Source organism: Leptodactylus fuscus, chromosome 6 (genome assembly GCF_031893055.1).
Source record: "Leptodactylus fuscus isolate aLepFus1 chromosome 6, aLepFus1.hap2, whole genome shotgun sequence".
Classification (NCBI taxonomy): domain Eukaryota; kingdom Metazoa; phylum Chordata; class Amphibia; order Anura; family Leptodactylidae; genus Leptodactylus; species Leptodactylus fuscus.
The window spans coordinates 49770983-49797348 of NC_134270.1; the positions used below are offsets into that span (position 1 = coordinate 49770983).

At 43.4% G+C, this 26366-nt stretch overlaps 1 protein-coding gene across 1 annotated transcript in view; it reads right to left on the reverse strand.

Annotated features, from left to right (window-relative positions):
• Window positions 1-2394: 2394 nt before the first annotated feature.
• The window catches only part of TTC34 (tetratricopeptide repeat domain 34), a 49031-nt gene continuing 25059 nt past the window's right edge, over window positions 2395-26366 (reverse strand). Inside the window, exons 6-7 of the mRNA XM_075279931.1 lie at window positions 25749-25960; window positions 2395-2967 (exon numbers count right to left, since the gene is read on the reverse strand). Coding sequence (XP_075136032.1) covers window positions 2446-2967; window positions 25749-25960 — 734 coding nt within the window. The 3' untranslated portion in view covers window positions 2395-2445. The remainder of the gene's footprint in view (window positions 2968-25748; window positions 25961-26366) is intronic.

The following is a 26366-nucleotide window of genomic DNA, read 5'->3' on the forward strand; positions in this document are numbered from 1 at the left end:
CCACTTGCCAATGCGTTCGGTATTCCATTCAGGAGGTCCCCATGCGGACTCCCCGAACGGATTACCAAACGCAGATGTGAACCAGACCTAACAGTAAAGTGGTTTTCTGAAATGTATTGTAAAATATCTTTAAAGGGTAACTGAATTTTCATCAAAAGTTGAAGTGCAGGCTGTTCTATGCCTGCATAAGCCTTCATACATGGTGTCCTATCAGTTTTTCTTCTTGCTAATGTCTCAATTTTGGCTGAAGTATATTCTGCATTTTGCTTTGAGGCTGTGACTGTGTTCGATAAGGAGCAGTATGCCCCTTCCCTCTTCATTAAAGCTGTATAAGAACAAAAAAAAAAAGCCACGAAAAGCCCAAGTGACCATCATATAAAGTATCCCGGAACACCAAACTGCAAATATAGGGCAAATACATGCAGGAATCCACTATGTTTAGCATCAACCAGGCATGGCACAGGAAAAGAATAATCTACGAGTTGTGAGAAGGTGACAGGCAGAGTGCTGGAGTCCCGGTATATCAGCCCCAGGTTTCTGATACATGTATGGTCCAGGGAAGGTCTGGAATAGGCCTCAGCGCCATTGCGCAGTGCTCATTACTGGGCCAGAAAAGGCTGAAGAGCCTGCACTTCAGGGCAGATCCTGGGAGTGACAGGATGTGCCTGGGTCTGACATTGAGAACCTTGCTGTATCAGGATTTTTCTGCCTGCTTGAAAAATCAGACATGATTGTAAACGGACACTTAAGGACACAAACAGACACTAGCTGTCGGACACTTACTTTAGTGTGAACCCAACCTAAGGTGTCTGAAAAGTTAGTGATCATTTAATGTTTTTCCTTTAACACACAGATTAAAGAAAGCGCATATTAATTCTTCATATTTTAATAATAAATATTTCACTCAGCAGGTTGAAATCTGCTACAATTGTGTATACATGTATATATTACATCATATGGTACATTCCTTATATGGCAAGATCAGTATTATAGGGGTGTTACAGCTTTATGTATAGTAGCGCTTCAGATGCTCAGGATCTCTCAATGCAGGAAGTTTAGTTCATACAGCCAAATTCAGTCCAGGGATTACATCCTGCACACATGCTGGTTTTCTTGAATGGGACTGAGTTGTGAGAATCTGGGCTCAGAAAAGATAAAAGGAGTCTTTAAAGTCCTAAATTCCTCCCAGACCATTAATAGTTCTCTGTAGTGGCTTTTAATTGGAGCAGAAACATATCTTTCGGACCACCAAGCAATGCAGAGATAATGATTATTTATGCATATGTAAATGTGCCTACAAGTGCATCAAGGGCTGCATTAAATCTGGCAAATCAGGCCGTCCCTGGTGTACCTGTAGGATGATTTGGTTAATCTATTAATAAAAATATTAACTCTGTATTGCAGTTGCTGGCCACATACATATGCTTCTCCTCCTATTAGATTCCTACTATTATTAGACTGTGAGGCAATTTGAGCCTGATCATTCACATAAATCCCAACCATATCATAACTGGTTGCATGATGGGCCCCAAAGAGGAAATGGAGGTCATGAACAGGGGGCCTTCATATACTATCTACCACTATGTATTTGGACACCTGTGGTCCGAGCGGCACTTACAGCCTCAACCATCCGGGGCATTCTTTCCACAAGTCCTTGTATGATGGCTAGTGGTATTTTATTCTATTCGGCTTGGAGAAGACAGGTAAGTTCTTTCACCGATTTTGGTCGGCTGCTGAACCCCTTAGTTCAGCGATCCAACTCATCCCAGAGGTGCTCGATAGGGTTCAAGTCTGGGCTCTGGGCAGGCCAGTCCAGTCGGTTAACCTGATTGTCACTGTACCCAGCCATGGTAGACCTCACTACATGACAGCTGGCGTTGTCATCCTAGAAGTAACATTCGTCCGACCCATAGAACTGCCATAATGTAGGAAGCACACTGTTATCTAGAATAGTGCAATGGGCGTCTGCGTTCAGTTTACCATGCACTGGGACCATGGGTCCTATTCCATACCAGGAGAAGCACCCCCAGACCATAACTTCACCTCCGCCGAACTTTACTGGGTGTCCAAATACTTATTGGTAGACAGTGTATGCCGTAATAGACAAAGCAATGTTTATGCATAGGGCTAATTTTTTTTGTGGGCACAACTATATGTAGTATGTGGCTTTACGCTTTGCTTATTAGCTGAAGCTCCTAGACTTCAATATCATTTATTATTTTATGTAACAGAAGGGACTTTGGACCCCTCAGGTATCCCATACTGCCAGTGCTACACCCATCATGGCTATGACTCTTCTGATGACTGATATGGGCCAATTTAGAGCTGGGGAAAATAGTTGTCACCTATTAAATCTACTATGTTCACTACGCTATACTCACTACTGTGCCCTATGGACAAGATTATTGACCTGTTTCTATAGATGTAAAGTTCTATGCATGTTCCCTAATGGACAATACATCCTGACGCCTCCCTTTTAATTTTGGCTTTGAGTTTCTTCATCTCCTGATTGGTGTCATCGATAAGCAATCCACATTCAGTCACTTTCCAGGACTCCTCCAGAAGCTTCTGCTCATAATATTTATGTGAGACGTGGCTGAACATCTCCGCCAGCCGTTGCTTTCCTGGTGTACTGCTAATGGCCGGCAGTGTCAAAGAGCTGTCCAGGCTCAGCGCCTTCATGTACTGTCTGCAGGCAGATTCCTCATCATCCTGTAATAACAAGAGATGCCCCTTACAGCAGAAGTCCTCCACTTGTGTCTTGAGGTCATTAGCGCTGTGCCTTTGGATGGCCTTGTCCATATCTGTGACCGCGCTGTGGTAGTCCCCCATATGAAGAAGGCAGGTGGCGCGCTGACGGAGGTATTTCGGGTTATTATTACTGGCTATAATGGCTAGGGTAAAATAATTCAGAGCCTTGTCATGATCATTCCCTTGAGTGAAGGCGACCCCTTCTTGTCCTGCTACCTGTAAAGTAAATACATATATAAGAAATAATATTAATAAATAAATAAATATATCATTTCATTGACATAGCAGTAATTCTATTATTGGGTTGTCTTTTCCAGCCCCATTGTTAATACAACTAGTCACCATTTTTTCACCAAAAAAAGATTTGCCGATACGAGAAGCTACAGGGTCCCAATGCAAAATCTGTAACAATCCTTTGCTTTAGTAAGGTCATAGGACTCTGACCAGATAAAATGTACAGGAGCTAGTACATAGATCCCTGACTTTTCCGACTTATGGTGGACTCTCCCACACTGGCTCTTCTGTCACTAACTACTGATGAGTAGACAGTATCTGTCACACAACTATAATGGTGTGCAGTGTGTCAGGACTACGCCTCCTAATACATATTTACAGCCTCTTACTTCATGTGGAAGAATATAGATAGAAGGATATTTGTTCTGTCCCAAAGCAGGTAAATATAGTAAAGTCTCTAGTTGCCTTTGTGATTCTGTCTTGAGGCATCATGGGATTGATAGCAAAGAAAAAGAGACAGACAATGACCTAACACTTACATCCTCTATTATCAGAACCTCCCACGCTCGTATACAAGACTTCTCCCGAGTTGCACCACTTCTCTGGAATACTCTATCCCGGACAATCAGATTAACTCCCAATTTCTACAGCTTCAAGCGCAAACTAAAGACACATCTTTTCAGACAGGTCTATCACAATTCCTAATGTAAACCCTTCCGTACCGTCATTAGAATCCCTAAAACCAACCCTCCTCTGTTCCCACTCCCACATTACTGCACATGATATAATGCCGTTTCAGGCTAACCTTATATGTCCGGGCAACACCTGCATATTAAAGGACACGACTGGTGATGGCTCATACAGTCCTATGTTTGTGTAATGACAGTAACCTCTATTATAAAATTGTCCACTGTATAAGCAATGCCGCCCCTGCTACCTCTTGTGTCACCCCCTCTACCTCATAGCAGGGCCCTCAGTCTCATTGTGTGAATTCACTATTTCTTTGTAATGTATCTTTCTGTCTGTACTTCAACCCTACAAATTGTACAGCGCTGCGGAATATGTTGGCGCTATATAAATAAAATATATTATTATTGTTATTACAATTATACAAACCAATATAATGTCTGATCAGGAGCAAAGAAGAATCTGAATTGTAGGGATAAGAGTGCAGAATGGAGGAACCACAGACAATCAGGTGCGGGGTGCAGGGATAGAATAAAGTGGGGTTTTTTTTGCTTCTTTTAAAAATAAAAACATCAAAAACTACTATATTGTTAGGCTGTTTCTGTCCTGTGGCCGATATGTGGTACTGCAGTTGTTTTTATTTTCATCTTCTGCTTATTTTCGGTAATTTAGCCGTGGGCATTCTGCATATGTTCTACCATCACTTGTCTGCTTTATTTTATTTTCCCAAGACTCAGAGTTGCTGTGCATTATGTTACTAAAAAAAAGACAGAAGAGCAGACAGGCAGCTGCTGGATACATGTAGAGCATCAATTTCACTGCTAAAAGCCCTTCAAGCAGTAAGTGTTTGTCACATAATCTGCGATTGCACAGGTGTATGTACAGAAGCCTGTTCCCATCTAGATAAGATTATTTTATGTTTATCAACACCTGTCAAGTAACACATTAAGTCCATTGTGAAATTTGCAAACATTCATTTTCTTAATAAAAAATTCCTATTAAAGCATATTATGTAACAAAGGCTTATGATGGCTACGATGGCAGGTAAATACTAAAGAGCACGAAGGTATAATTTACTCTAAATGGAAAAAAATAAAAAAGTTTATTTATTATTGACTAAAATATGGTTTTTCCTTTATATGGAGACATGGACAGTTTTTAAGGAACTTCAGAAGGCACAAGAATACAGTAAAGAACACAGAAAGCATACCTGCCCCTAGACCATAGCCTTTAGGCTTAAGGCCCCAATGCTTTTTTTTTATTGCAAATTTTGTTGTGTCTTTTTCACCCAAAGCCAAGAGTGGGTAAAGCATAATCTGCTCTAAGTATCACCGAATTCATAAAGTTGATGTATAAGCTAGCTTAGAGAAACACACATACACACACAGCTATGGTGTATATAGTGGGGTCTGCCAGTGGCGTAACTAGGAATGGCAGGGCACTGTGGCGAACTTTTGACATGGCCCTCCCCCCACAACCGACACCGAAGACCTCGACTGACCCCCTCCTCCACACTCAATTATGTCCCTTAGTAAGCCCTGCACACAGTATTATGTCCCTTAGTGGCCCCTGCATACAGTATTATCCTCCATAGTGGCCTCTGCACACAGTATTATGCCCCATAGTGGCCCCTGTACACAGTATTATGCCCCATAGTGGCCCCTGTACACAGTATTATCCCCCATAGTGACCCCTGCACACAGTATTATGTCCCTTAGTGGCCCCTGTACACAGTATTATCCTCCATAGTGGCCTCTGCACACAGTATTATGCCCCATAGTGGCCCCTGTACACAGTATTATGCCCCATAGTGGCCCCTGTACACAGTATTATCCCCCATAGTGACTCCTGCACACAGTATTATGTCCCTTAGTGGCCCCTGCACACAGTATTATACCCCATAGTGACCCCTGCACACAGTATTATGTCCCATAGTGGCCCCTGCACACAGTATTATAGCCCATAGTGGACACTCATAAACAATTATTATACTCTACATACAGAGTATAATAATCGGAGACCAGGGGGAATAAAAACATAAAAAATTACTGTTTCTTACCTGTCCCCTGGCTCCTACGCTGTCTTCTACGCTGCTGCCCTTCTTATATGACGTCGGACCTCACATGACCCAGGAAGCAGGCCGGGTTCATGTGACATCAGAGACGTCAGACAAGTGGGAAGGAGGCCTGGCAGGATCGTGGAGAGGTAAGTAACGTGTTTTTTACGTTCCCTTACCTCTCCTGGTCCGCCAATCATTATACTCGGGGGTCTGCAAAGACACTAATGTCCCTAATGTCCCGGGCCCTGTGGCAGCTGCCTCCGCTGCTATGGCGGTAGTTACGCCCCTGGGGTCTGCCTTAATGGAGGGAAAGAGGTAGTTTTAATACATTGAACAGACAAAGAACAGGTTGGACTAATATAATCAGCATAACATGATTGGCAGCAAAGTTGTAAAATAGTTCTGGCACATGGCTATTGAAAAAGAAACTGGAGAGAAGTCATATCCTATTAAGGCTGAGGGGTGATGCCGCAAAATCACGGCCACAAAATAGCGCCGTGTATACGGTACCGGCTCCCATTGAAAACAATGGGAGCGTATACGGCCTGCAAAAGATCCCGCGGCGTCTACGTACCAAATCACGAGCCAGAATACTCCGTGTGAACCCGGCCTTACTGTGGTGTCTATTTATGATGTCGCACCTCCTTGTTAGATGTTGTGCATGTATTAGTTTCGATGCACCTTTATAAGCTATGTACACTTGCCCCTTTTTAATACTATCTTACCGGACAGGTTTTTTTATGCTGACCATGGGCTGGAGCCTTTTTTACCCCTTTTTAAAAAGGTACCAGCCATAAATACAGTGTGACAAGGATCTCCATTTAGGCTATACCCCTGACAAAAAGCAAAAGTGGAGAGGGCAGCATAATGCTTTATAAATGCAGAGCAGAAAAACACCACAAAAAGGTGCAATTAATACCAAAAAAGACACAAGAGGCCTAATAAATGTGCCCCTATATGTACCCTACAGAGCCAGAAATATCTGTTTCAATACTCGTCTCATTTTGCAGGTATCCTAGCCCTTGCCTTATCTGAAAGAGCATGCATACAGCTTTAACCTGTAAGCCGTGCTAAGGTTTCTCTGGACTTGTTTGCCCTGTAATGGATTTCCAAGAAACATATTTTCTGATGTGAACATGCTAACCAGCTGTCAGACATTAAGTAAGGTCAAGTTAACAAGCAGAGGAGTTCAGCGTTTTGCATACTTAACAATATTAACAGGATCATGTGACTGAATCGTGTCTTGTATAAGACAACAGATCAAGCACTTGCAGGCCAGAATGTGGAGACTAATGAGCAGAAATAATGAGACTCGGCAGAAAGCTTTCCATCCTCATTCTGCACAATTGTTTTGTATTTCATGGCGAGTGTCCTTTTAGGGTGCTGCACGCGGGGGTGGGCGGCCAGTGCTTTCACTGGACACAGTAAGGCTGAGTTCACATGCTGCTTTTTTAATTAATAACTGCATGCTTTTTTAATTACAGTAAGGAAGGTGACACGCTATGTATTGGGGACTTTTATTACTGGACTCAGTTCTGAGACCACAGGTGGGATCTCCATCTATCAGACATTTAGGATATATCATGCAGATAAACCATAAATGTCTTTCGTGGGAAAAGCCCTTTAAGGATGCTATTGTATCATCTGTGTTTTTACTCATGTTAAAGTATATGTTTCTCGAAAACACATGTTTTGCATTTTTAGTCATTTTCATGTATTTAATATAAGTAAAAACACAGATGTGTACGGCTGCATTGTAACGTAATGGCAGTCACAAGGAGAAGAAATCCTGCCGGACTGCAGTTGTCATAGATCACATGATTATACAGGTGAGGAATGGATCATAAAGGGAGGTAAAGTATTAGGGGCAGTTCCCACGGAGTTTTTTGGTGAGGATCTTGGTGCTGAATCCACGTGGATAAAACGCCTCCCCATAGAGTTCTATGGGTTCCGCTAGTGGAAAAAAAAGCTTCCTTCAAGCGGATTCCGCCTGTGAAAAACAACGCAGTCAATGGAGGCTTGTCTATTCCACATGGAATAGGCAAAAAGCGCTAGTAGTTTTTCAAGGTCCATACACTGTGCTGGAGGGAAAAAAAAATCCTAATTCCTAAAGCGGATTTTTTCTTCGCCAAAAAACTCCATGTGAATGGACCCTAAAGGCCTCTTGACTTTGGCTCAAAAAACCCACAGCAAAATCTAACAAAAGAAGCAGCTTTCCATAACATAGGGTTTTAGTATAAAGCTAAGGTTCCATGTAGTAAACCGCAGATGAAAAAATAGCAGTGGAAATAAAACACATCCCATTTTTTTCTGTAGCGTTTTTCATTGTATTTTTGCTGCGTCTTTCTTTCTGAGTTTTTTACCCTTATTAAATCCATAGTGAAAACTCTTGTGCTTCTACACCTGAAATTGGTGTGCTTTTTCCATAATGCGCGAATGACATTAATCAAAATTTTACTGAGGCCCGGTTCACATCAGCGTTTTCCGTATTCCGTTCGGGGATTCTACATGGGAACCCTCTGAGTGGAATACCAAACACCTTGGCAAGCAGTGAGCTTATGAAAGCACATGGTCCCCATAGACTATAATGGGGTCCGTGTGTTTTCCGCAAGGAACATGTGCAGAGAAAAGTACTTTATGAACTACTTTCCTCTCCACATGACTCGTACAGACACTGCGGGGAAAACACATGGACCCCATTATAGTCTATGGGGTCCATGTGCTTTCATTGCTCACTGCTTCTCAATGTGTTCAGTAGTCCGTTCTGGGGGTTCCCATGCAGACTCCCCAAACGGAATACCAAACGCAGATGTGAACCAGGCCTGACTTTGCTGGTACTGTAAAATGCAGCATTGTTTTCCACTGCGATCCTGCACCAACCAAAAATGCAACATTTCTGCAACATGTATGGCCATGTGTTTGAGATTCTTTAAGTGGATAGGGTTTCTGTTTTTCAGGTTCCCAAGTGGACCCGAAGAACGGAATCTCAAACACTAGTGTGACATAGCGTAACTATGGCTAATTATTATTTATAGAGTGTGTTCACTGCAGAACCAAAAGCATTTCTAATAATATTCAATGTAAAAACACTTCAGATCCTAATACAGTTTTTATTGCTGATGTCAGACAACTGACCTTAAGTGAACTGAACAAACTCAACGCTGTTGGTAACAGAGAGGAAAGTAGTATCAAAATATTTGGAAGGCTTTTGAATGTTGGCACCAATAGTCAGTCACTCAGGGCTATGGTCTCTATCCTTGACATCTCTAGAGCATGCTGGAAGTTAACAGGAAGGAATAACTCCGCACTCCAGAAGATAACAATCTTCATCTTGATCAATATTTTACTGTCTCACAAATGAAAATTTGTGGAAACAATTTATTTGTGAGACAATAAAATATCAATCAATTTTATCTTCTGCAACGCTGGATTATTCCTTCCTGTTTATTCTGTGGATGTTCACTCAAAATAGATCCATGTGCCATGAGGCTTCGGCTATTTGCTTGGTGAGCTTGCTGATGTGTTGTATTTACAGGACAAGACCTGCTAACACAACTAATAGGTATATAACAATAAACAGATTAGATAATGTTTTGTATCCTAAGGGCTAGTTCACACGTAGTTATTTGGTATGGATTTTGGACCAAAATGCGCCTACCACGGATAGCCGTAACTGTTGCGGATTCCGACAGTTGCCGCTTTCCGCTCCGGTCTAGACCCAAATAAATAGGCCTAGTCCGGAGGCATTGTCTTGACGCGGACGCTGCGGAATCCGCATCAAGATAGGGCAGGTCACTTCTTTTCGCGGAAAAAGGAAATTATGGGCTACCATTGAATTCAATGGGAGGTGGTTTTTTGATCCGAATTTTGACGCAGATTCCACGTCAAAATCCGGACCAAATAACTATGAGGGAACAAATCTTTCTCATCTCCCAAACTAAAATTTGGTTGTCTTTACCTAAGTGGGTACATTGTATCACGCTAGTATACTTATATGTTTCTTTCTAAATCAATGGTACAGATGAAGGCTGTAATACATGTTGTTAGAGAAAAATACTAGAATCACCCCCTTCATTCGCTTCACTCTGCCTTATGTACTCTGAATTTACTGATAAAATGTACACTATAGAGGTAGGAAGAAGATGAGGAGTAAGAAGCTGAAGTCAGCGAGAGGTACAGAGACACAAAGAGACTGGATTGCAGCTTCTAGTAAGGCTTTTATCTCACCCCAGTGCTGGACTTACGACTATACTCAGTACTGCTGTTTAAAGTCGTCCATGCTGCTTCTGAGGGTCTGTTACAAAAAGGGGGATACGATCTCCTCTTCTATTTACTCATTATGGGAGATCTCATAGCAGTTATGCTCTACCCACTGATTCACAAAAAATTCAGGATACAATTCACATAATAGTAATGTTATTCTTCATACACTAACATGCTTAATCTGAAAAGACATTGGATTGTTCAGCTACACTTTAAGGAGCTATGTAAAGAGTCACAGGGGAATGGGGGTGGAACTAGCTACATTTTGACCCCTGGTAACTATGTAGTCACTATAATTATATCCTTCAGTTTTGATTCACATAGCTCCAGTAACATTCTTCCTATACGTAACCTCAATTCCTTTTCTTGTCCAGGTTCAATGAAAATGTATTTGCCTTCAAAAGTTCTTGCTCCCAAAAGCCTTACTTGAATCTGTGAATAGATTTACGCTTCTGTGATCTCACCAATGTCTGGAGAAATGGACACACAAATGATTGTGTGTAGGAGATGTGTAAAATGCCCCCACCAGGCACATCATTATCCATGTCCTCGCATACACGTGTTCTTACAATCAAGGTCTTATGTTATTATAAAGCATTTCAAAAATTCTCATTTTATGTCTATGACGCAATCATGAAAACAGGAATGGAAGTCATTGACCACAGCTGTATCACAGAGGAAAAGCGGAGAGGGAGTATGTAAAAAAAAACTCTTTTATGGAACTCTGGAGGTTTATACAAAAAATTGACAAGGGTCCTGAGAGGTTGTGGACCATGAATCATACACAGCTGAACAGGTCCGCCGTGGCAAAGCAGTTCAATGCTAGTACACCGCTCCAAATCACAAAAATTCATTCAAACTTAGATAAGAGTCACTACGGAATATTCTCATTACTCCATGTTATTTATGGAACGCTATAATTGTCTTCTAGCCAGTTGTTTTATAGTTATAACTAGTTATGGAGAAAGCAGTACAACAACCAGTGGCGTAACTACCGTGGTAGCGGCTGCCACAGGGCCCAGGACATCAGGGGGCCCAGTGACAGCCGCTACCGCTGCTTTTTTTTTTTTTTTTAATAGGCCGTTACTGGCTGGGCCGGGATCGGTAAGTGACACTGCGGGTCCCATAAACACTATCATTATACTCGGGGGTCTTTGCAGACCCCCGAGTATAATGATCAGAGGCCCGGGAGAGGTAAGAAACATAAAAAACACTGTTACTTTCCTCTCCACGATCCAGGCAGGCCTCCTTCCTAGTTGTCTGACGTCTCTGACGTCACATGAACCTGGCCTACGTCCCGGGTCATGTGACGTCCGATGTCATTGAAGAAGGACGGCAGCGGAGGCCGACAGCGTAGGAGCTGGGGGACAGGTAAGAAACAGTAGTTTTTTATGTTTTTATTCCCCCGGGTCTCCGATTATTATACTCTGGGGTCTGAAAAAACCCCAGAGTATAATAAGTGTTTATGGGTGTCCACAGTGGGACATAATAGTGTGCGCAGGGGCGACTATGGGACATAATACTGTGTGCAGGGGCCACAATACTGTGTGCAGGTGCCACTAAGGGACATAATACTGTGTGCAGGGGCCACTAAGGGACATAATAGAGCGCGCAGGAATGCGGAGGAGGGGTCAGTCGAGGTCTTCGGCGTCGGTGTCAGTTGGAGGACCCATGTCAAAAGTTCACCACGGGGTCCCGCCATTCCTAGTTACACCACTGACAACAACCAATATGGTGGCAATTTCAGCTCTCATAAGGACGATCCTACAGCTTTCTAAGAGTCATAAGGGGCAAATTTGCTCAATAATGCAACAATAGTCTTCCTATTCTGAATAATGGAATCAAAAATGTGATTAAGTTTTTGATGGATAAAAGCCCATCCATATACAAAAAGTCTTCTAAGCAAGGCAATAGATACATATATGTTGAAAAAAAAGTTCTCTACCTTTGTTATTTCTCTTTTGCCTAAAATATATTTTTATTTATGCATCTTATATATCTTGGGGGTCTCCTCAATGTATAAATGGATAAGCCATCTCAATGTTTAGCCAACTGTGTCCAGGTTATATTGGCCTCTTAGAGGAATGGACCTAGTGGGTATAGAAGTTGTAGTCACACCCACACCCTAGAGTCAGAGGGGCGGAGCCTTCTACCATATAGGAGGACACCAGTTCTATATATGGCACATGCTAGATTAGGATCCTGTCAAAGATCTTGTATGAACTTCAGGACTATGAAATTATGTTCCTGGGGCCCTTTGTGTTTGCAAACTAGAGCATAAAGAGAAAAGAAACCATTTTAGGCTGTCCCCATCCCCCTCGGTATATATTTGTACTCTTCATGCTTCAACCTCAGCTTCTCCAGTTGAAGGATGATTATCATGGGATCGCTACCATCAGGAGTAGCCCTATACCAAACCAGTTTAATGGCAAGTCCCACTGCATTGGCATGAGCAAAAATGGCAAGAAAAAGGCCATTGATACCAATAACGTTCTGTTCTACAAGGCATAGGAAGGGGGATGATAATGAAGGAGAACAGGGACCCTCAGACCTACAAAATGATGAAAGGATGGGGCTAGATAGGAATAGTGCTATGAGTCACCTCCAGAAGGGGGAGCTATTTTCTTTTTTTTTCTTCTATGTACATTTTTGTGATGGAAGAAATACAAAATATTTACACATTCCTAAAATTCCCTGAATCTGCTTAGTAAGATTAAATACAAACCACAAAGTACTGAGCAAACAGATTTCTACATATCCCACCATCACAAATGTTTTCACAACAGCAGGGCATTGTGGGTAATTCCACATTCAAAAGCAATGACTGCTTTTCATAGGCAGGATGACACTGTTAGACCACACTGAAGAGGTGATGTTTTCATTCTGTGGTCTCATCTCTATTTCGGGAATGCTTCTGCTATTTGTGGTCGCTTATCAAAGTTTGGCTGACCCATGTCTTAATAAAGATGTCTTGGGAGCATTAAGAATCTCAGCGGATGTGTGACAAGATATTCACTTTTGGAGATGATGATTATTTAAAGGTTTTTGAGGAGTCATCTCAAAAAATGATCAGAATATCTATCTATCTATCTATCTATCTATCTATCTATCTATCATCTATCTATCTATCTATCTATCTATCATCTATCTATCTTATTGTCTATCTATCTATCTATCTATCTATCTATCTATCTTATTGTCTATCTATCTATCTATCTACCTATCTATCTTATTGTCTATCTATCTATCTATCATCTATCTATCTATCTATCTATCTATCTATCTTATTGTCTATCTATCTATCTATCTATCTATCTATCTATCATCTATCTATCTATCTATCTATCTATCTATCTATCTTATTGTCTATCTATCTATCTATCTATCTATCTATCTATCTATCTATCGACTCTTTCCCTTTAAAACAATAAGAAAGGATAAAGAAATTAGACATAAATTATGGATGACATTAATAGTTTGTCAGGGCTTAAATTAACTGTCAGCCAGAATAGCAAGGTTGCGCCTGACTAACAAACTATCTCTTCCAAACGCCAAGAGTTGTCTAATGCCAAATGTCCTCTGAGCCATGTTCTAACTCATTAACATAGTGATCCTCCGGGCTATAAATATTTGAGTGCGGAAGATCTCAGAGCAGCCATGGAACATTGAGAATTGGCAGGGAACATGACTGTCTCTGTGTTGTACAATATATCTGTCTTTCCACTCCTCAACTGAGTGAGCAACTTAAATAATGACACACTCACGCTTTACAGCTAACCATACATGAGATAAAAGTCGTCTGACTGTGATTGGAAAGATTATTTATCATAATGACTGGCTGCAGGGCAAGAACGGATACCCAGTAATCACATGAGATCGCATGATTGATAGATAGATAGATAGATAGATAGGAGATAGATAGATAGATAGATAGATAGATAGATAGATAGATAGATAGATGATAGATAAATATAGATAGATAGAGAGATAGGTAGATAGAGAGTAGAGATGAGCGAACACTAAAATGTTCGAGGTTCGAAATTCGATTCGAACAGCCGCTCACTGTTCGAGTGTTCGAATGGGTTTCGAACCCCATTATAGTCTATGGGGAACATAAACTCGTTAAGGGGGAAACCCAAATTCGTGTCTGGAGGGTCACCAAGTCCACTATGACACCCCAGGAAATGATACCAACACCCTGGAATGACACTGGGACAGCAGGGGAAGCATGTCTGGGGGCATAAAAGTCACTTTATTTCATGGAAATCCCTGTCAGTTTGCGATTTTCGCAAGCTAACTTTTCCCCATAGAAATGCATTGGCCAGTGCTGATTGGCCAGAGTACGGAACTCGACCAATCAGCGCTGGCTCTGCTGGAGGAGGCGGAGTCTAAGATAGCTCCACACCAGTCTCCATTCAGGTCCGACCTTAGACTCCGCCTCCTCCGGCAGAGCCAGCGCTGATTGGCCGAAGGCTGGCCAATGCATTCCTATGCGAATGCAGACTTAGCAGTGCTGAGTCAGTTTTGCTCAACTACACATCTGATGCACACTCGGCACTGCTACATCAGATGTAGCAATCTGATGTAGCAGAGCCGAGGGTGCACTAGAACCCCTGTGCAAACTCAGTTCACGCTAATAGAATGCATTGGCCAGCGCTGATTGGCCAATGCATTCTATTAGCCCGATGAAGTAGAGCTGAATGTGTGTGCTAAGCACACACATTCAGCACTGCTTCATCAAGCCAATACAATGCATTAGCCAGTGCTGATTGGCCAGAGTACGGAATTCGGCCAATCAGCGCTGGCCAATGCATTCTATTAGCCCGATGAAGTAGAGCTGAATGTGTGTGCTAAGCACACACATTCAGCACTGCTTCATCAAGCCAATACAATGCATTAGCCAGTGCTGATTGGCCAGAGTACGGAATTCGGCCAATCAGCGCTGGCTCTGCTGGAGGAGGCGGAGTCTAAGGTCGCTCCACACCAGTCTCCATTCAGGTCCGACCTTAGACTCCGCCTCCTCCGGCAGAGCCAGCGCTGATTGGCCGAAGGCTGGCCAATGCATTCCTATGCGAATGCAGACTTAGCAGTGCTGAGTCAGTTTTGCTCAACTACACATCTGATGCACACTCGGCACTGCTACATCAGATGTAGCAATCTGATGTAGCAGAGCCGAGGGTGCACTAGAACCCCTGTGCAAACTCAGTTCACGCTAATAGAATGCATTGGCCAGCGCTGATTGGCCAATGCATTCTATTAGCCCGATGAAGTAGAGCTGAATGTGTGTGCTAAGCACACACATTCAGCACTGCTTCATCAAGCCAATACAATGCATTAGCCAGTGCTGATTGGCCAGAGTACGGAATTCGGCCAATCAGCGCTGGCCAATGCATTCTATTAGCCCGATGAAGTAGAGCTGAATGTGTGTGCTAAGCACACACATTCAGCACTGCTTCATCAAGCCAATACAATGCATTAGCCAGTGCTGATTGGCCAGAGTACGGAATTCGGCCAATCAGCGCTGGCTCTGCTGGAGGAGGCGGAGTCTAAGGTCGCTCCACACCAGTCTCCATTCAGGTCCGACCTTAGACTCCGCCTCCTCCGGCAGAGCCAGCGCTGATTGGCCGAAGGCTGGCCAATGCATTCCTATGCGAATGCAGACTTAGCAGTGCTGAGTCAGTTTTGCTCAACTACACATCTGATGCACACTCGGCACTGCTACATCAGATGTAGCAATCTGATGTAGCAGAGCCGAGGGTGCACTAGAACCCCTGTGCAAACTCAGTTCACGCTAATAGAATGCATTGGCCAGCGCTGATTGGCCAATGCATTCTATTAGCCCGATGAAGTAGAGCTGAATGTGTGTGCTAAGCACACACATTCAGCACTGCTTCATCAAGCCAATACAATGCATTAGCCAGTGCTGATTGGCCAGAGTACGGAATTCGGCCAATCAGCGCTGGCCAATGCATTCTATTAGCCCGATGAAGTAGAGCTGAATGTGTGTGCTAAGCACACACATTCAGCTCTACTTCATCGGGCTAATAGAATGCATTGGCCAGCGCTGATTGGCCAGAGTACGGAACTCGACCAATCAGCGCTGGCTCTGCTGGAGGAGGCGGAGTCTAAGGTCGGACCTGAATGGAGACTGGTGTGGAGCGATCTTAGACTCCGCCTCCTCCAGCAGAGCCAGCGCTGATTGGCCGAATTCCGTACTCTGGCCAATCAGCACTGGCTAATGCATTGTATTGGCGTGATGAAGCAGTGCTGAATGTGTGTGCTTAGCACACACATTCAGCTCTACTTCATCGGGCTAATAGAATGCATTGGCCAGCGCTGATTGGCCGAATTCCGTACTCTGGCCAATCAGTGCTGGCCAATGCATTCTATTAGCTTGATGAAGCAGAGTGTGCACAAGGGTTCAAGCGCACCCTCGGCTCTGATGTAGGAGAGCCGAGGGTGCACTTGAACCCTTGTGCACCCTCAGCTCTGCTACATCAGAGCCGAGGGTGCGCTTGAACCCTTGTGCACACTCAGTTCACGCTAATAGAATGCATTGGCCAGCGCTGATTGGCCAATGCATTCTATTAGCCCGATGAAGTAGAGCTGAATGTGTGTGCTAAGCACACACATTCAGCTCTACTTCATCGGGCTAATAGAATGCATTGGCCAGCGCTGATTGGCCAGAGTACGGAACTCGACCAATCAGCGCTGGCTCTGCTGGAGGAGGCGGAGTCTAAGATCGCTCCACACCAGTCTCCATTCAGGTCCGACCTTAGACTCCGCCTCCTCCAGCAGAGCCAGCGCTGATTGGCCGAATTCCGTACTCTGGCCAATCAGCACTGGCTAATGCATTGTATTGGCTTGATGAAGCAGTGCTGAATGTGTGTGCTTAGCACACACATTCAGCTCTACTTCATCGGGCTAATAGAATGCATTGGCCAATCAGCGCTGGCCAATGCATTCTATTAGCGTGAACTGAGTTTGCACAGGGGTTCTAGTGCACCCTCGGCTCTGCTACATCAGATTGCTACATCTGATGTAGCAGTGCCGAGTGTGCATCAGATGTGTAGTTGAGCAAAACTGACTCAGCACTGCTAAGTATGCATTCGCATAGGAATGCATTGGCCAGCCTTCGGCCAATCAGCGCTGGCTCTGCCGGAGGAGGCGGAGTCTAAGGTCGGACCTGAATGGAGACTGGTGTGGAGCGACCTTAGACTCCGCCTCCTCCAGCAGAGCCAGCGCTGATTGGCCGAATTCCGTACTCTGGCCAATCAGCACTGGCTAATGCATTGTATTGGCTTGATGAAGCAGTGCTGAATGTGTGTGCTTAGCACACACATTCAGCTCTACTTCATCGGGCTAATAGAATGCATTGGCCAATCAGCGCTGGCCAATGCATTCTATTAGCGTGAACTGAGTTTGCACAGGGGTTCTAGTGCACCCTCGGCTCTGCTACATCAGATTGCTACATCTGATGTAGCAGTGCCGAGTGTGCATCAGATGTGTAGTTGAGCAAAACTGACTCAGCACTGCTAAGTCTCTGCATTCGCATAGGAATGCATTGGCCAGCCTTCGGCCAATCAGCGCTGGCTCTGCCGGAGGAGGCGGAGTCTAAGGTCGGACCTGAATGGAGACTGGTGTGGAGCGATCTTAGACTCCGCCTCCTCCAGCAGAGCCAGCGCTGATTGGTCGAGTTCCGTACTCTGGCCAATCAGCGCTGGCCAATGCATTCTATTAGCCCGATGAAGTAGAGCTGAATGTGTGTGCTTAGCACACACATTCAGCTCTACTTCATCAGGCTAATAGAATACATTGGCCAATCAGCGCTGGCCAATGCATTCTATTAGCTTGATGAAGCAGAGTGTGCACAAGGGTTCAAGCGCACCCTCGGCTCTGATGTAGCAGAGCCGAGGGTGCACAAGGGTTCAAGTGCACCCTCGGCTCTCCTACATCAGAGCCGAGGGTGCGCTTGAACCCTTGTGCAGCCTCGGCTCTGCTACATCAGAGCCGAGGGTGCGCTTGAACCCTTGTGCACACTCTGCTTCATCAAGCTAATAGAATGCATTGGCCAGCACTGATTGGCCAGAGTACGGAATTCGGCCAATCAGCGCTGGCCAATGCATCCCTATGGGAAAAAGTTTATCTCACAAAAATCACAATTACACACCCGATAGAGCCCCAAAAAGTTATTTTTAATAACATTCCCCCCTAAATAAAGGTTATCCCTAGCTATCCCTGCCTGTACAGCTATCCCTGTCTCATAGTCACAAAGTTCACATTCTCATATGACCCGGATTTGAAATCCACTATTCGTCTAAAATGGAGGTCACCTGATTTCGGCAGCCAATGACTTTTTCCAATTTTTTTCAATGCCCCCAGTGTCGTAGTTCCTGTCCCACCTCCCCTGCGCTGTTATTGGTGCAAAAAAGGCGCCAGGGAAGGTGGGAGGGGAATCGAATTTTGGCGCACTTTACCACGTGGTGTTCGATTCGATTCGAACATGGCGAACACCCTGATATCCGATCGAACATGTGTTCGATAGAACACTGTTCGCTCATCTCTAATAGAGAGATAGATAGATAGATAGATGATAGATAGATGATAGATAAATATAGATAGATAGAGAGATAGATAGATATAGATAGAGAGAGATAGATATGCAAGCACTCAGATTTATATGAAAGTCAATAGATAGGTTGATAGATTAGATAGACAGACAGACAGACAGATAGATGATAGATAGATAGATAGATAGATAGATAGATAGATAGATAGATATGCAAGCACTCAGCTTTATATGAAAGTCAATAGAGACATAGCGTCACTTTGCACATTCTAACTGTAGTTGTCCTGTGTCTTCTAGTCCCATAACAGCTGAAGAACTACAGGTCGTGCAGCGTTCTTGCTAGTGATTTAGTTTCTCCATTGTCACTGTGAGAAATGGATGTTTTGGCAGATTTCCTAAAATGAACACCTGGAAAAACAACAACAAGCGAGCAGCGACCTGTTTGGGGTTTCGGGAAGGTTAATGTAGATTTAAGAGCCTTTTAGACAAAGCCTAATGGCAAAATAAATTGTGTTTGACGAGCAGCAAATTAAGACAGAAGGAAATTCATTTACACTGTGCGATATAAGATAGCAGTGTACACAAGTCCATGTACGTCAGTGGGAGATTCATTACCTCTGGACATGCTTGAAGAGCCTTGCAGCATATACTGCAGTACTAGGCCTCTGCCTGTGCACTCATCTGCATTTATTGCATGGAAAATCACTTCATTCCTGCAAAAAGGGCACAGCTATTTATCTCCTTAATGTCCACCTGACATTGCTTTACTTTGGGACATAAAGGTCTGGAATCGGATATCTTAAATAGAGATGAGGAACAGTAAAATATTCGATATTCATTTCGAATAGCCCCTCAATATTCGACTATTCGAACGAATATCGAAACCCATTATAGTCTATGGCAGGGGTGGGCAATTAATTTTCCCATGGGGCCACATGAGAAATTGTAACGGTTCTAGAGGGCCATGCACACAGCGGCAAATTTAGCTCCACTCACTTCTCCGCTGATGCCGCCCATTCTCAATCATTTTTCCATGGCCCCACAAAGTAAAATCCTCCTACAGTCACCCTAACATTATACACCCCCACATTATAACGTTTCTCTCCAAATGTCCCACTGGTGCCCCAGTATAAACTAGCAGAAACTAGAGGGGACATTAAACTGGGGGCAACTAGAGGCAGACATGTCCCCCTCCAGCTACCCCCCATGGGTTAATATCCTTCTCCATCTGCCCCCTAGTTTAATGTCCCCTCTCCATATGCATTCAGTTTAACTGCCCCCCTACATCTGCCCCTAGTTCCCCCCTCTTGCTCACACATGCTGTCTCACACGCAGCTTGCAGCAAGCACACAGTCCCGTGTGGCTCCGCCCACTAACGAGGCATAGCCTATCCTGGTGACATCATCCAAGGTCCTTGAAAAAACTTCAACTAGCTATGCGGGCCGGATAGAAGCAGTCAGAGGGCCGAATGTGGCTCGCGGGCCCTACATTGCCCAGGGCTGGTCTATGGGGAAAAAAAAATGCTTGTTTCAGGGGATCCCACTCTTCGACTCAGGAGAGTCACCAAGTCCACTATGACACCCCAGGAAATGATGCCAACACCCTGAAATGCAACTGGGACTGCAGGGAAAGCATGCCTGGGGCATCTAACATGCCCAAGTCACTGTATTACGTCGGGATCCCTGTCAGCTTGCGATATGCCCGAGCTGACTTTTTCCCATAGGAATGCATTGACCAGCGTTGATTGGCCGAATGCCATACAGAGTACAGCATTCGGCCAATCAACACTGGTTCTGCCAGAGGTTCGTCTGTGAGGAGGCAGAGTCTAAGATCGGACCAGAATGGAGACTGCTGTGGACCGATCTTAGACTCCGCCTCCTCCAGCAGAACCAGCGTCGATTGGACGAATGCTGTACTCTGTATGGCATTCGGCCAATCAATGCTGGTCAATGCATTCCTATGCCGAGATGTAGCATATGTAGCAGCAGTTCTCCGGTGTAGCAGTGCTGGCCATGCGCTCAGCTCGGCTGCATCTCCGCAGTAGGCAAGCTGAGCGCACGGCCAGCACTGCTACATCTCAGCATAGGAATGCATTGACCAGCGTTGATTGGCCGAATGCCATACAGAGTACAGCATTCGGCCAATCAACACTGGTGCTGCCGAAGGAGGCGGAGTCTAAGATCGGTCCACAACAGTCTCCAATCTGGTTAGATTTTAGACTCCGCCTCTTCACAGATGAGTCTCCAGCAGAACCAGCGTTGATTGGCCGAATGCTGTACTCTGTTTGGCCCAAACATTCCAAATATTTTGGGTTCATGCTAACCCAAATTTTTTGCTGTTCAGTTAAAATGGTGGCCACCATGTGAAGGCACGGAGAAAGCAGAAAGGAAGAATCATATAACCTCAGAAATCAAGAGGACTTTCCCATAATGCCTTACAAGTAGCCTTTATGACAGATGAGACCAAGAGTGAAAACTTTCATTATGTGTCTGAAATCAAAACCAGATAATTCATGCCACATGGAACTAATTTAGTACGAATAGGCCGTAGTTTGGCAATTTTTTCCACTGCCAAATGCCAAAATCCAGCAAAGTAATACACATTACTTCAAAACTGGTACTATAAAATTTGGTCTGTTTTCCGACTTGGCTGTTTGTTACCTCCGACGGCCATCTGTTTACCCATAGTCATATCTCTTGATGTCACTTCAACATTATAAAGGTTGTGTTTGATATAGAGAGCTAGAAAGGGGTTTGGATCCTTTTATATAACAATTTATTTGCACTTCTGGACTGGAATGAACCAGTTTAAGCTGAAACCAAATTATGGTGCAAACTGGCAAACCTGAACCCGAACCGAATCTTGAAATTTTCAGCTCAGCTCATCTCTAGTTACAAGTATTTTTCTAATAATCTGAATACGAGTTTTCCCTTTTAGATTCAGAATCAGTCATTACTAGACCCATATCAGCTCTGATGGTTACACGCCATAAGGCTGATATTGAGTCCTTAGAAGAAGAGGACCAATTAGTTGATCACATCGTCTTTTGCTAGCAGGTGACTAGAACCTCTCTAAAGGAACTGCATTATTGGCAAACGGGTGATAAATGAGCCCAGGATTCAAGGAAAGGAAGTACAGAATAGGAGTAGGGGTGTAAATACCATATAGGCGGACTATGTACAGTAACAACTCCCCTTACCATAGCAACTGGAAAAAGGGGGGATATAAACTGACAAAAAGATTGTGGGATGGGGATAAAGTGGAAAACAAACATCAGATCTTTCTGTCCCAGGTAACAAACTTGGGCACCCTAATCCTTAACCCATCTTTGCAATAAGGTCCATTCGCTTTTACTAGTATGTAGCTCAAAGAATGGGGGTCCCATTTATTATTTTCTATGGGCCTGCATATGCCCCTGTGTATAGGTAATAATACAGAGATACCTAGAGGGAATTACTGTGAAAATCCATACCTCCAACATTCAGACACCAACATTTGTAGTCCTAATGTGTTAGAGATGTACATATAACATGCCAGTTAAATATGCCCTACACAAGGTTATATTCATACATACCTTCAACAATATACCAGCCAATAATGCTCTATAGTGCTCCATAACCTGAGATATCCCAGCAGTTGTAACAACTCCAACTCCCAATATGCCATGACATTTGTATGGCAGCCCCAAATACCCCCATAGAAAGTTTCCAGCCGCAATTCCAACAAACCAAGCTATAGAAGACCTCATTAATTTTTCCTATTTCTTGACAACAGATATTGCTGAGAAGTTCTTCACACTTTTCTTGGATTCTGAATTCTATTAGGATGTATAGATAATCGTTTATAACAAAACAGATTTTCCATTCAGGAGTTTAGAATTGCTGTGTAAGAAGTTCTAGGCCGCTTGGAACTGGGGCCATATTGGCTGTCACTTGACTTTCCCAGGCACGCATATAACTAAGAACCTGATAGAGGCGGACAACTCTAGTTCTTATATTTACGGTGGATTTTAAGATACTAGAGGGGAATGCTCTTTGAAAGCCATTAAAGTTGTAAACGTCATCACTGATGGAAGTGAACAATAATGGATGTGTTGTCCTGCGCTGGAGGCAATTTCTGGGCTCACAAGGAGAGGCATATTTAATATGGGAATAGCCATCTATACATTGAGGTTTCTATCCATGTGATAAGTTCTCACTTGAGGGGATGGAGTAGATGCAATTCATTCTTTGTTGTGAAATGTAGGGCAGGTCACATAATGGTCATACATACAAACTTTATGGCAAAACTATGTCCATAGCTGAGCATTAAGTGCCCCATATGCCTTGTAAACTTCTAAAGATAGATACTTCTGGCACCTTAAGGTAAAACATCAGATCAGGTGAAGAACACTTGATATTTATGAGTCAAGATGAGCTTCAGGCCAGCCAGTTCTTAACTCCTCCAAGACTGAAATCTCTACGGAAGGAAGGATGGTGGCAAACTGAGCTTGGCCACCATTCATGAACTCCATTGGAAGCTCTTGTTAACAAGCAGCTGCAAAATCCTATCACTGTCTAATAATGCCATCTTGTCATTGACTCAAAGGGTTTGTCATTTGCATCACTTTGTTATGGCAATTGGTACATTAAAATCCTGAGGTTGCCATCCTGCTCATATTGATAGACATTTCCAATTATTTTTTTCCCATAGAGAGTTATTCGGAACTTGACAAATATTTTTGAATTGTCTGACGTGTACTTTCCTGAGGCTCTGACCGTAGCTCTCAGGATTCTCAATTCAGCTGCTTTACCTTTTAGATTCCCATGTGAACCTGGGAGGCTTCTGCATTTTCAGCGGCTGAGGAGGCCTTTATAAGACCCCTCCCTCCTCACACAGGCGCCGACTAATTGTTTTGTTCCTTAGCTTGACACAAGACCTGACTGTGTGTTTTGGACTGCTGTGTTGACTCTAGGCCTCTTCTCTGTTTACTCTACTGCCCACTGATTCTATCATTGACATACCCATTCAGATTTGACCCTTGGCTTGTTACTGGATATCACTTTTGTCTCCTGATTCTGCCTCTGATGTCCTCTCCTGGTTTTGACCCGTGCCTGTACAACAAATTTCCTGTTCCAGTTCTACCTAGTAGGCCAATTGTTGGGTTCTGGTTTTGATTTTGTTTTGTGTTTGTTGTGTGTTCATTATTTGTACAGTTTTCTGTTTGGTGACTTTCAGATTCAGCTAAAGTCCATCTGGCCTCATGGCTGGTTCTTGTGAAAGCATCTGAGGGTCTGATTGCTATTAATTTTCTAACCTATGAGGCTGGCTTCTACTGGTTGAAACCAATCATTTTAGTACCATAGGTTTATCAATTTTTATCAGTAAAAACATATAATCATTTGGATCATTGAAGGGAGTTTGTCACCAGAACATAACCTATTAACCCAGCCCTGCAGAGATAGAACCACCTGAATCGAATAGTGCTTTCCTCTTTGTAGTTTCCAGTCTCCAATGGCGTTGCCAATGCTCCAAAGGGTAAATGGCAACACCCCCATTGCTTTAACCATTTCTGGACTACACATAGATTATATATGTGTGGCTGAGCTCTCTCTTATTCTGAAAGGACTCGTACAGCTGTAGAAGCGAGGAGCTGGGTTTTACTACAGCTGGGCCTCCTCTAGAGAAGGCAGGGATGGTTTATTACCGTCCCTACCTTCCTGATCGCTGTATACACATCACTCAATGAGGTTTGTTTACATAGCTATGGGAGTCGCCATGATGCGGCTCCCCTCTGACCAAATGGTCACAAGATCCGACAGGGATCGGAGACTTTTACAGATGCTGGGTCCTAGAGGACCCAGATCAAGTAGGCAGTCATGGGCAGGAGGCTGCATTCCTAATGCATCAGCTCCAGTTACAAGGGAAATCAGCTCCTCCCACCATAAAATAGTGTTCAGATGCCCCCAAAGGTTTGTTTACACAGCTATGGGAGTCGCCATGATGCGGCTCCCCTCTGACCCAATGTTCACAAGATCCGACAGGGATCAGAGACTTTTACAGATGCTGGGTCCTAGAGGACCCAGATCAAGTAGGCAGTCATGGGCAGGAGGCTGCATTCCTCCTGTAACTGGGGCTAATGCATCAGGGAAATCAGCTCCTCCCACCATAAAATAGTGTTCAGATGCCCCCAAAGGTATTATGACCTTATGGGGGCACAATGTAAAATAAATAAATAAATAAAATAATACGCCAATAACATGCCCACATCTCAGGTTCTAGCCCCACCCCTGAAGACACAATACAAAATAAAAATTACAGTCATGTAAAGGGAAAACTATTTTAAGCTACGGCTCAATGTAGCAGGCAGAAACCAAAAAGTGCTGCATGAAAAGCTGCGGTAGAAATGCATCATGTTTTTTTTTCCACAGCGCTTTTCACAGAAAATCTGCAGAATTTTCCTCTGCGGACTTTCTGCTTCGATTATCCCTATACAGAAAATGTCAGCATTTCTGTAGGTATGATTGATATGCTGCGATTCATGGTGGTATTTGAAATTGCAGAAGATCTACTGTGGATCTTTTCTGCAATCCCAGCAAGAATCCCATCCACTTTGCAGGTACTGTAAAACGCATTGTTTTTTGTCGCAGTGCTTATGGGCGTGGTAATCTGTTACCATGAACCTATCCCATTAGTATTACAGTATATTAGACCACCAGTAGAGGGTCTAAAAATAAAAGTAAAAAATAAAAATAGAATTTTTTTTGTTTTGGATTTTTTATTGTGTTAAAAAAAATTACAGAAATATGGCTTTGTCATAATTGTAATGGCCCACAGAAGGTTATACAGGGTGCAGGTTATTTTGGCTGTATAGTGAACATTGTAAAAAGAAAAATCCATAACAAAATGGCACAAATGCAGTTTTTCTCTAATTCCACTTCATTAGGAATTCTTCTCCGGTTTCCCAGTACATCACATGGAATATTAACTGGTACCATTACAATTTGCCTTGTAAAAATTAAGCCCACATATGGCTGGGAGTGGAAAAATAAAAAAAGTTATGGCTTTTGGAAGGTGAGGAATGCAAAATGAAAATTGGAAAATGAAAATTGGCTTGGGTGGAAGGGGTTAAATAACATAATTAAATAGGAACATTTATAATGATATATACAACTGATAGAAAAGTATATGCATTGAAATTGTTACCTGAGAGAGGCTTTGCCGTTCCCTTTTATCCAAAAATTTTACTAGAATTTCCAGTTCACTGGGGTTTTTACCAGCTAAGGCACATAGCTCCTGCGTTGCGGCCAGAACATTGCGCCATTTGACATTGAGGATTCCATACCTGGCTTTAGTGGATTCATCAATGACGCTGTTGGTGAAAAACTTCAAGTGTGTAAAAGCTTCTTCATATCGCTCTAAAAATTGAGAAAGAGGGAAATAAATCTCATTATATATAATGTGTCGTGTATTTCTTATAAACCTGCTGTGAAGATGCAATATAAAGTCATTTCAATGAACAGCTTTATAATGAATTCATTTAATCATGTGATTAGAGCTGGGGGCGCTGTTGCAATGATATCTAATGAAACAAGGCTTTAGCAGTCATGGAGAAAAGTGGTACTGCAAGAGACAAACCAGTATCAATTGCAACTACTCTGTCTAACAATAAGTATATGGACACCTGTGGTCTGAGTGGCACAAGTGGCAATTACAACCTCTACCATCCGGGGCATGCTTTCCACAAATCCTTGTATGACGGCTAGTGGTATTTTATTCCATTCGGCTTGGAGAAGACAGGTAAGTTCTTTCACCGATTTTGGT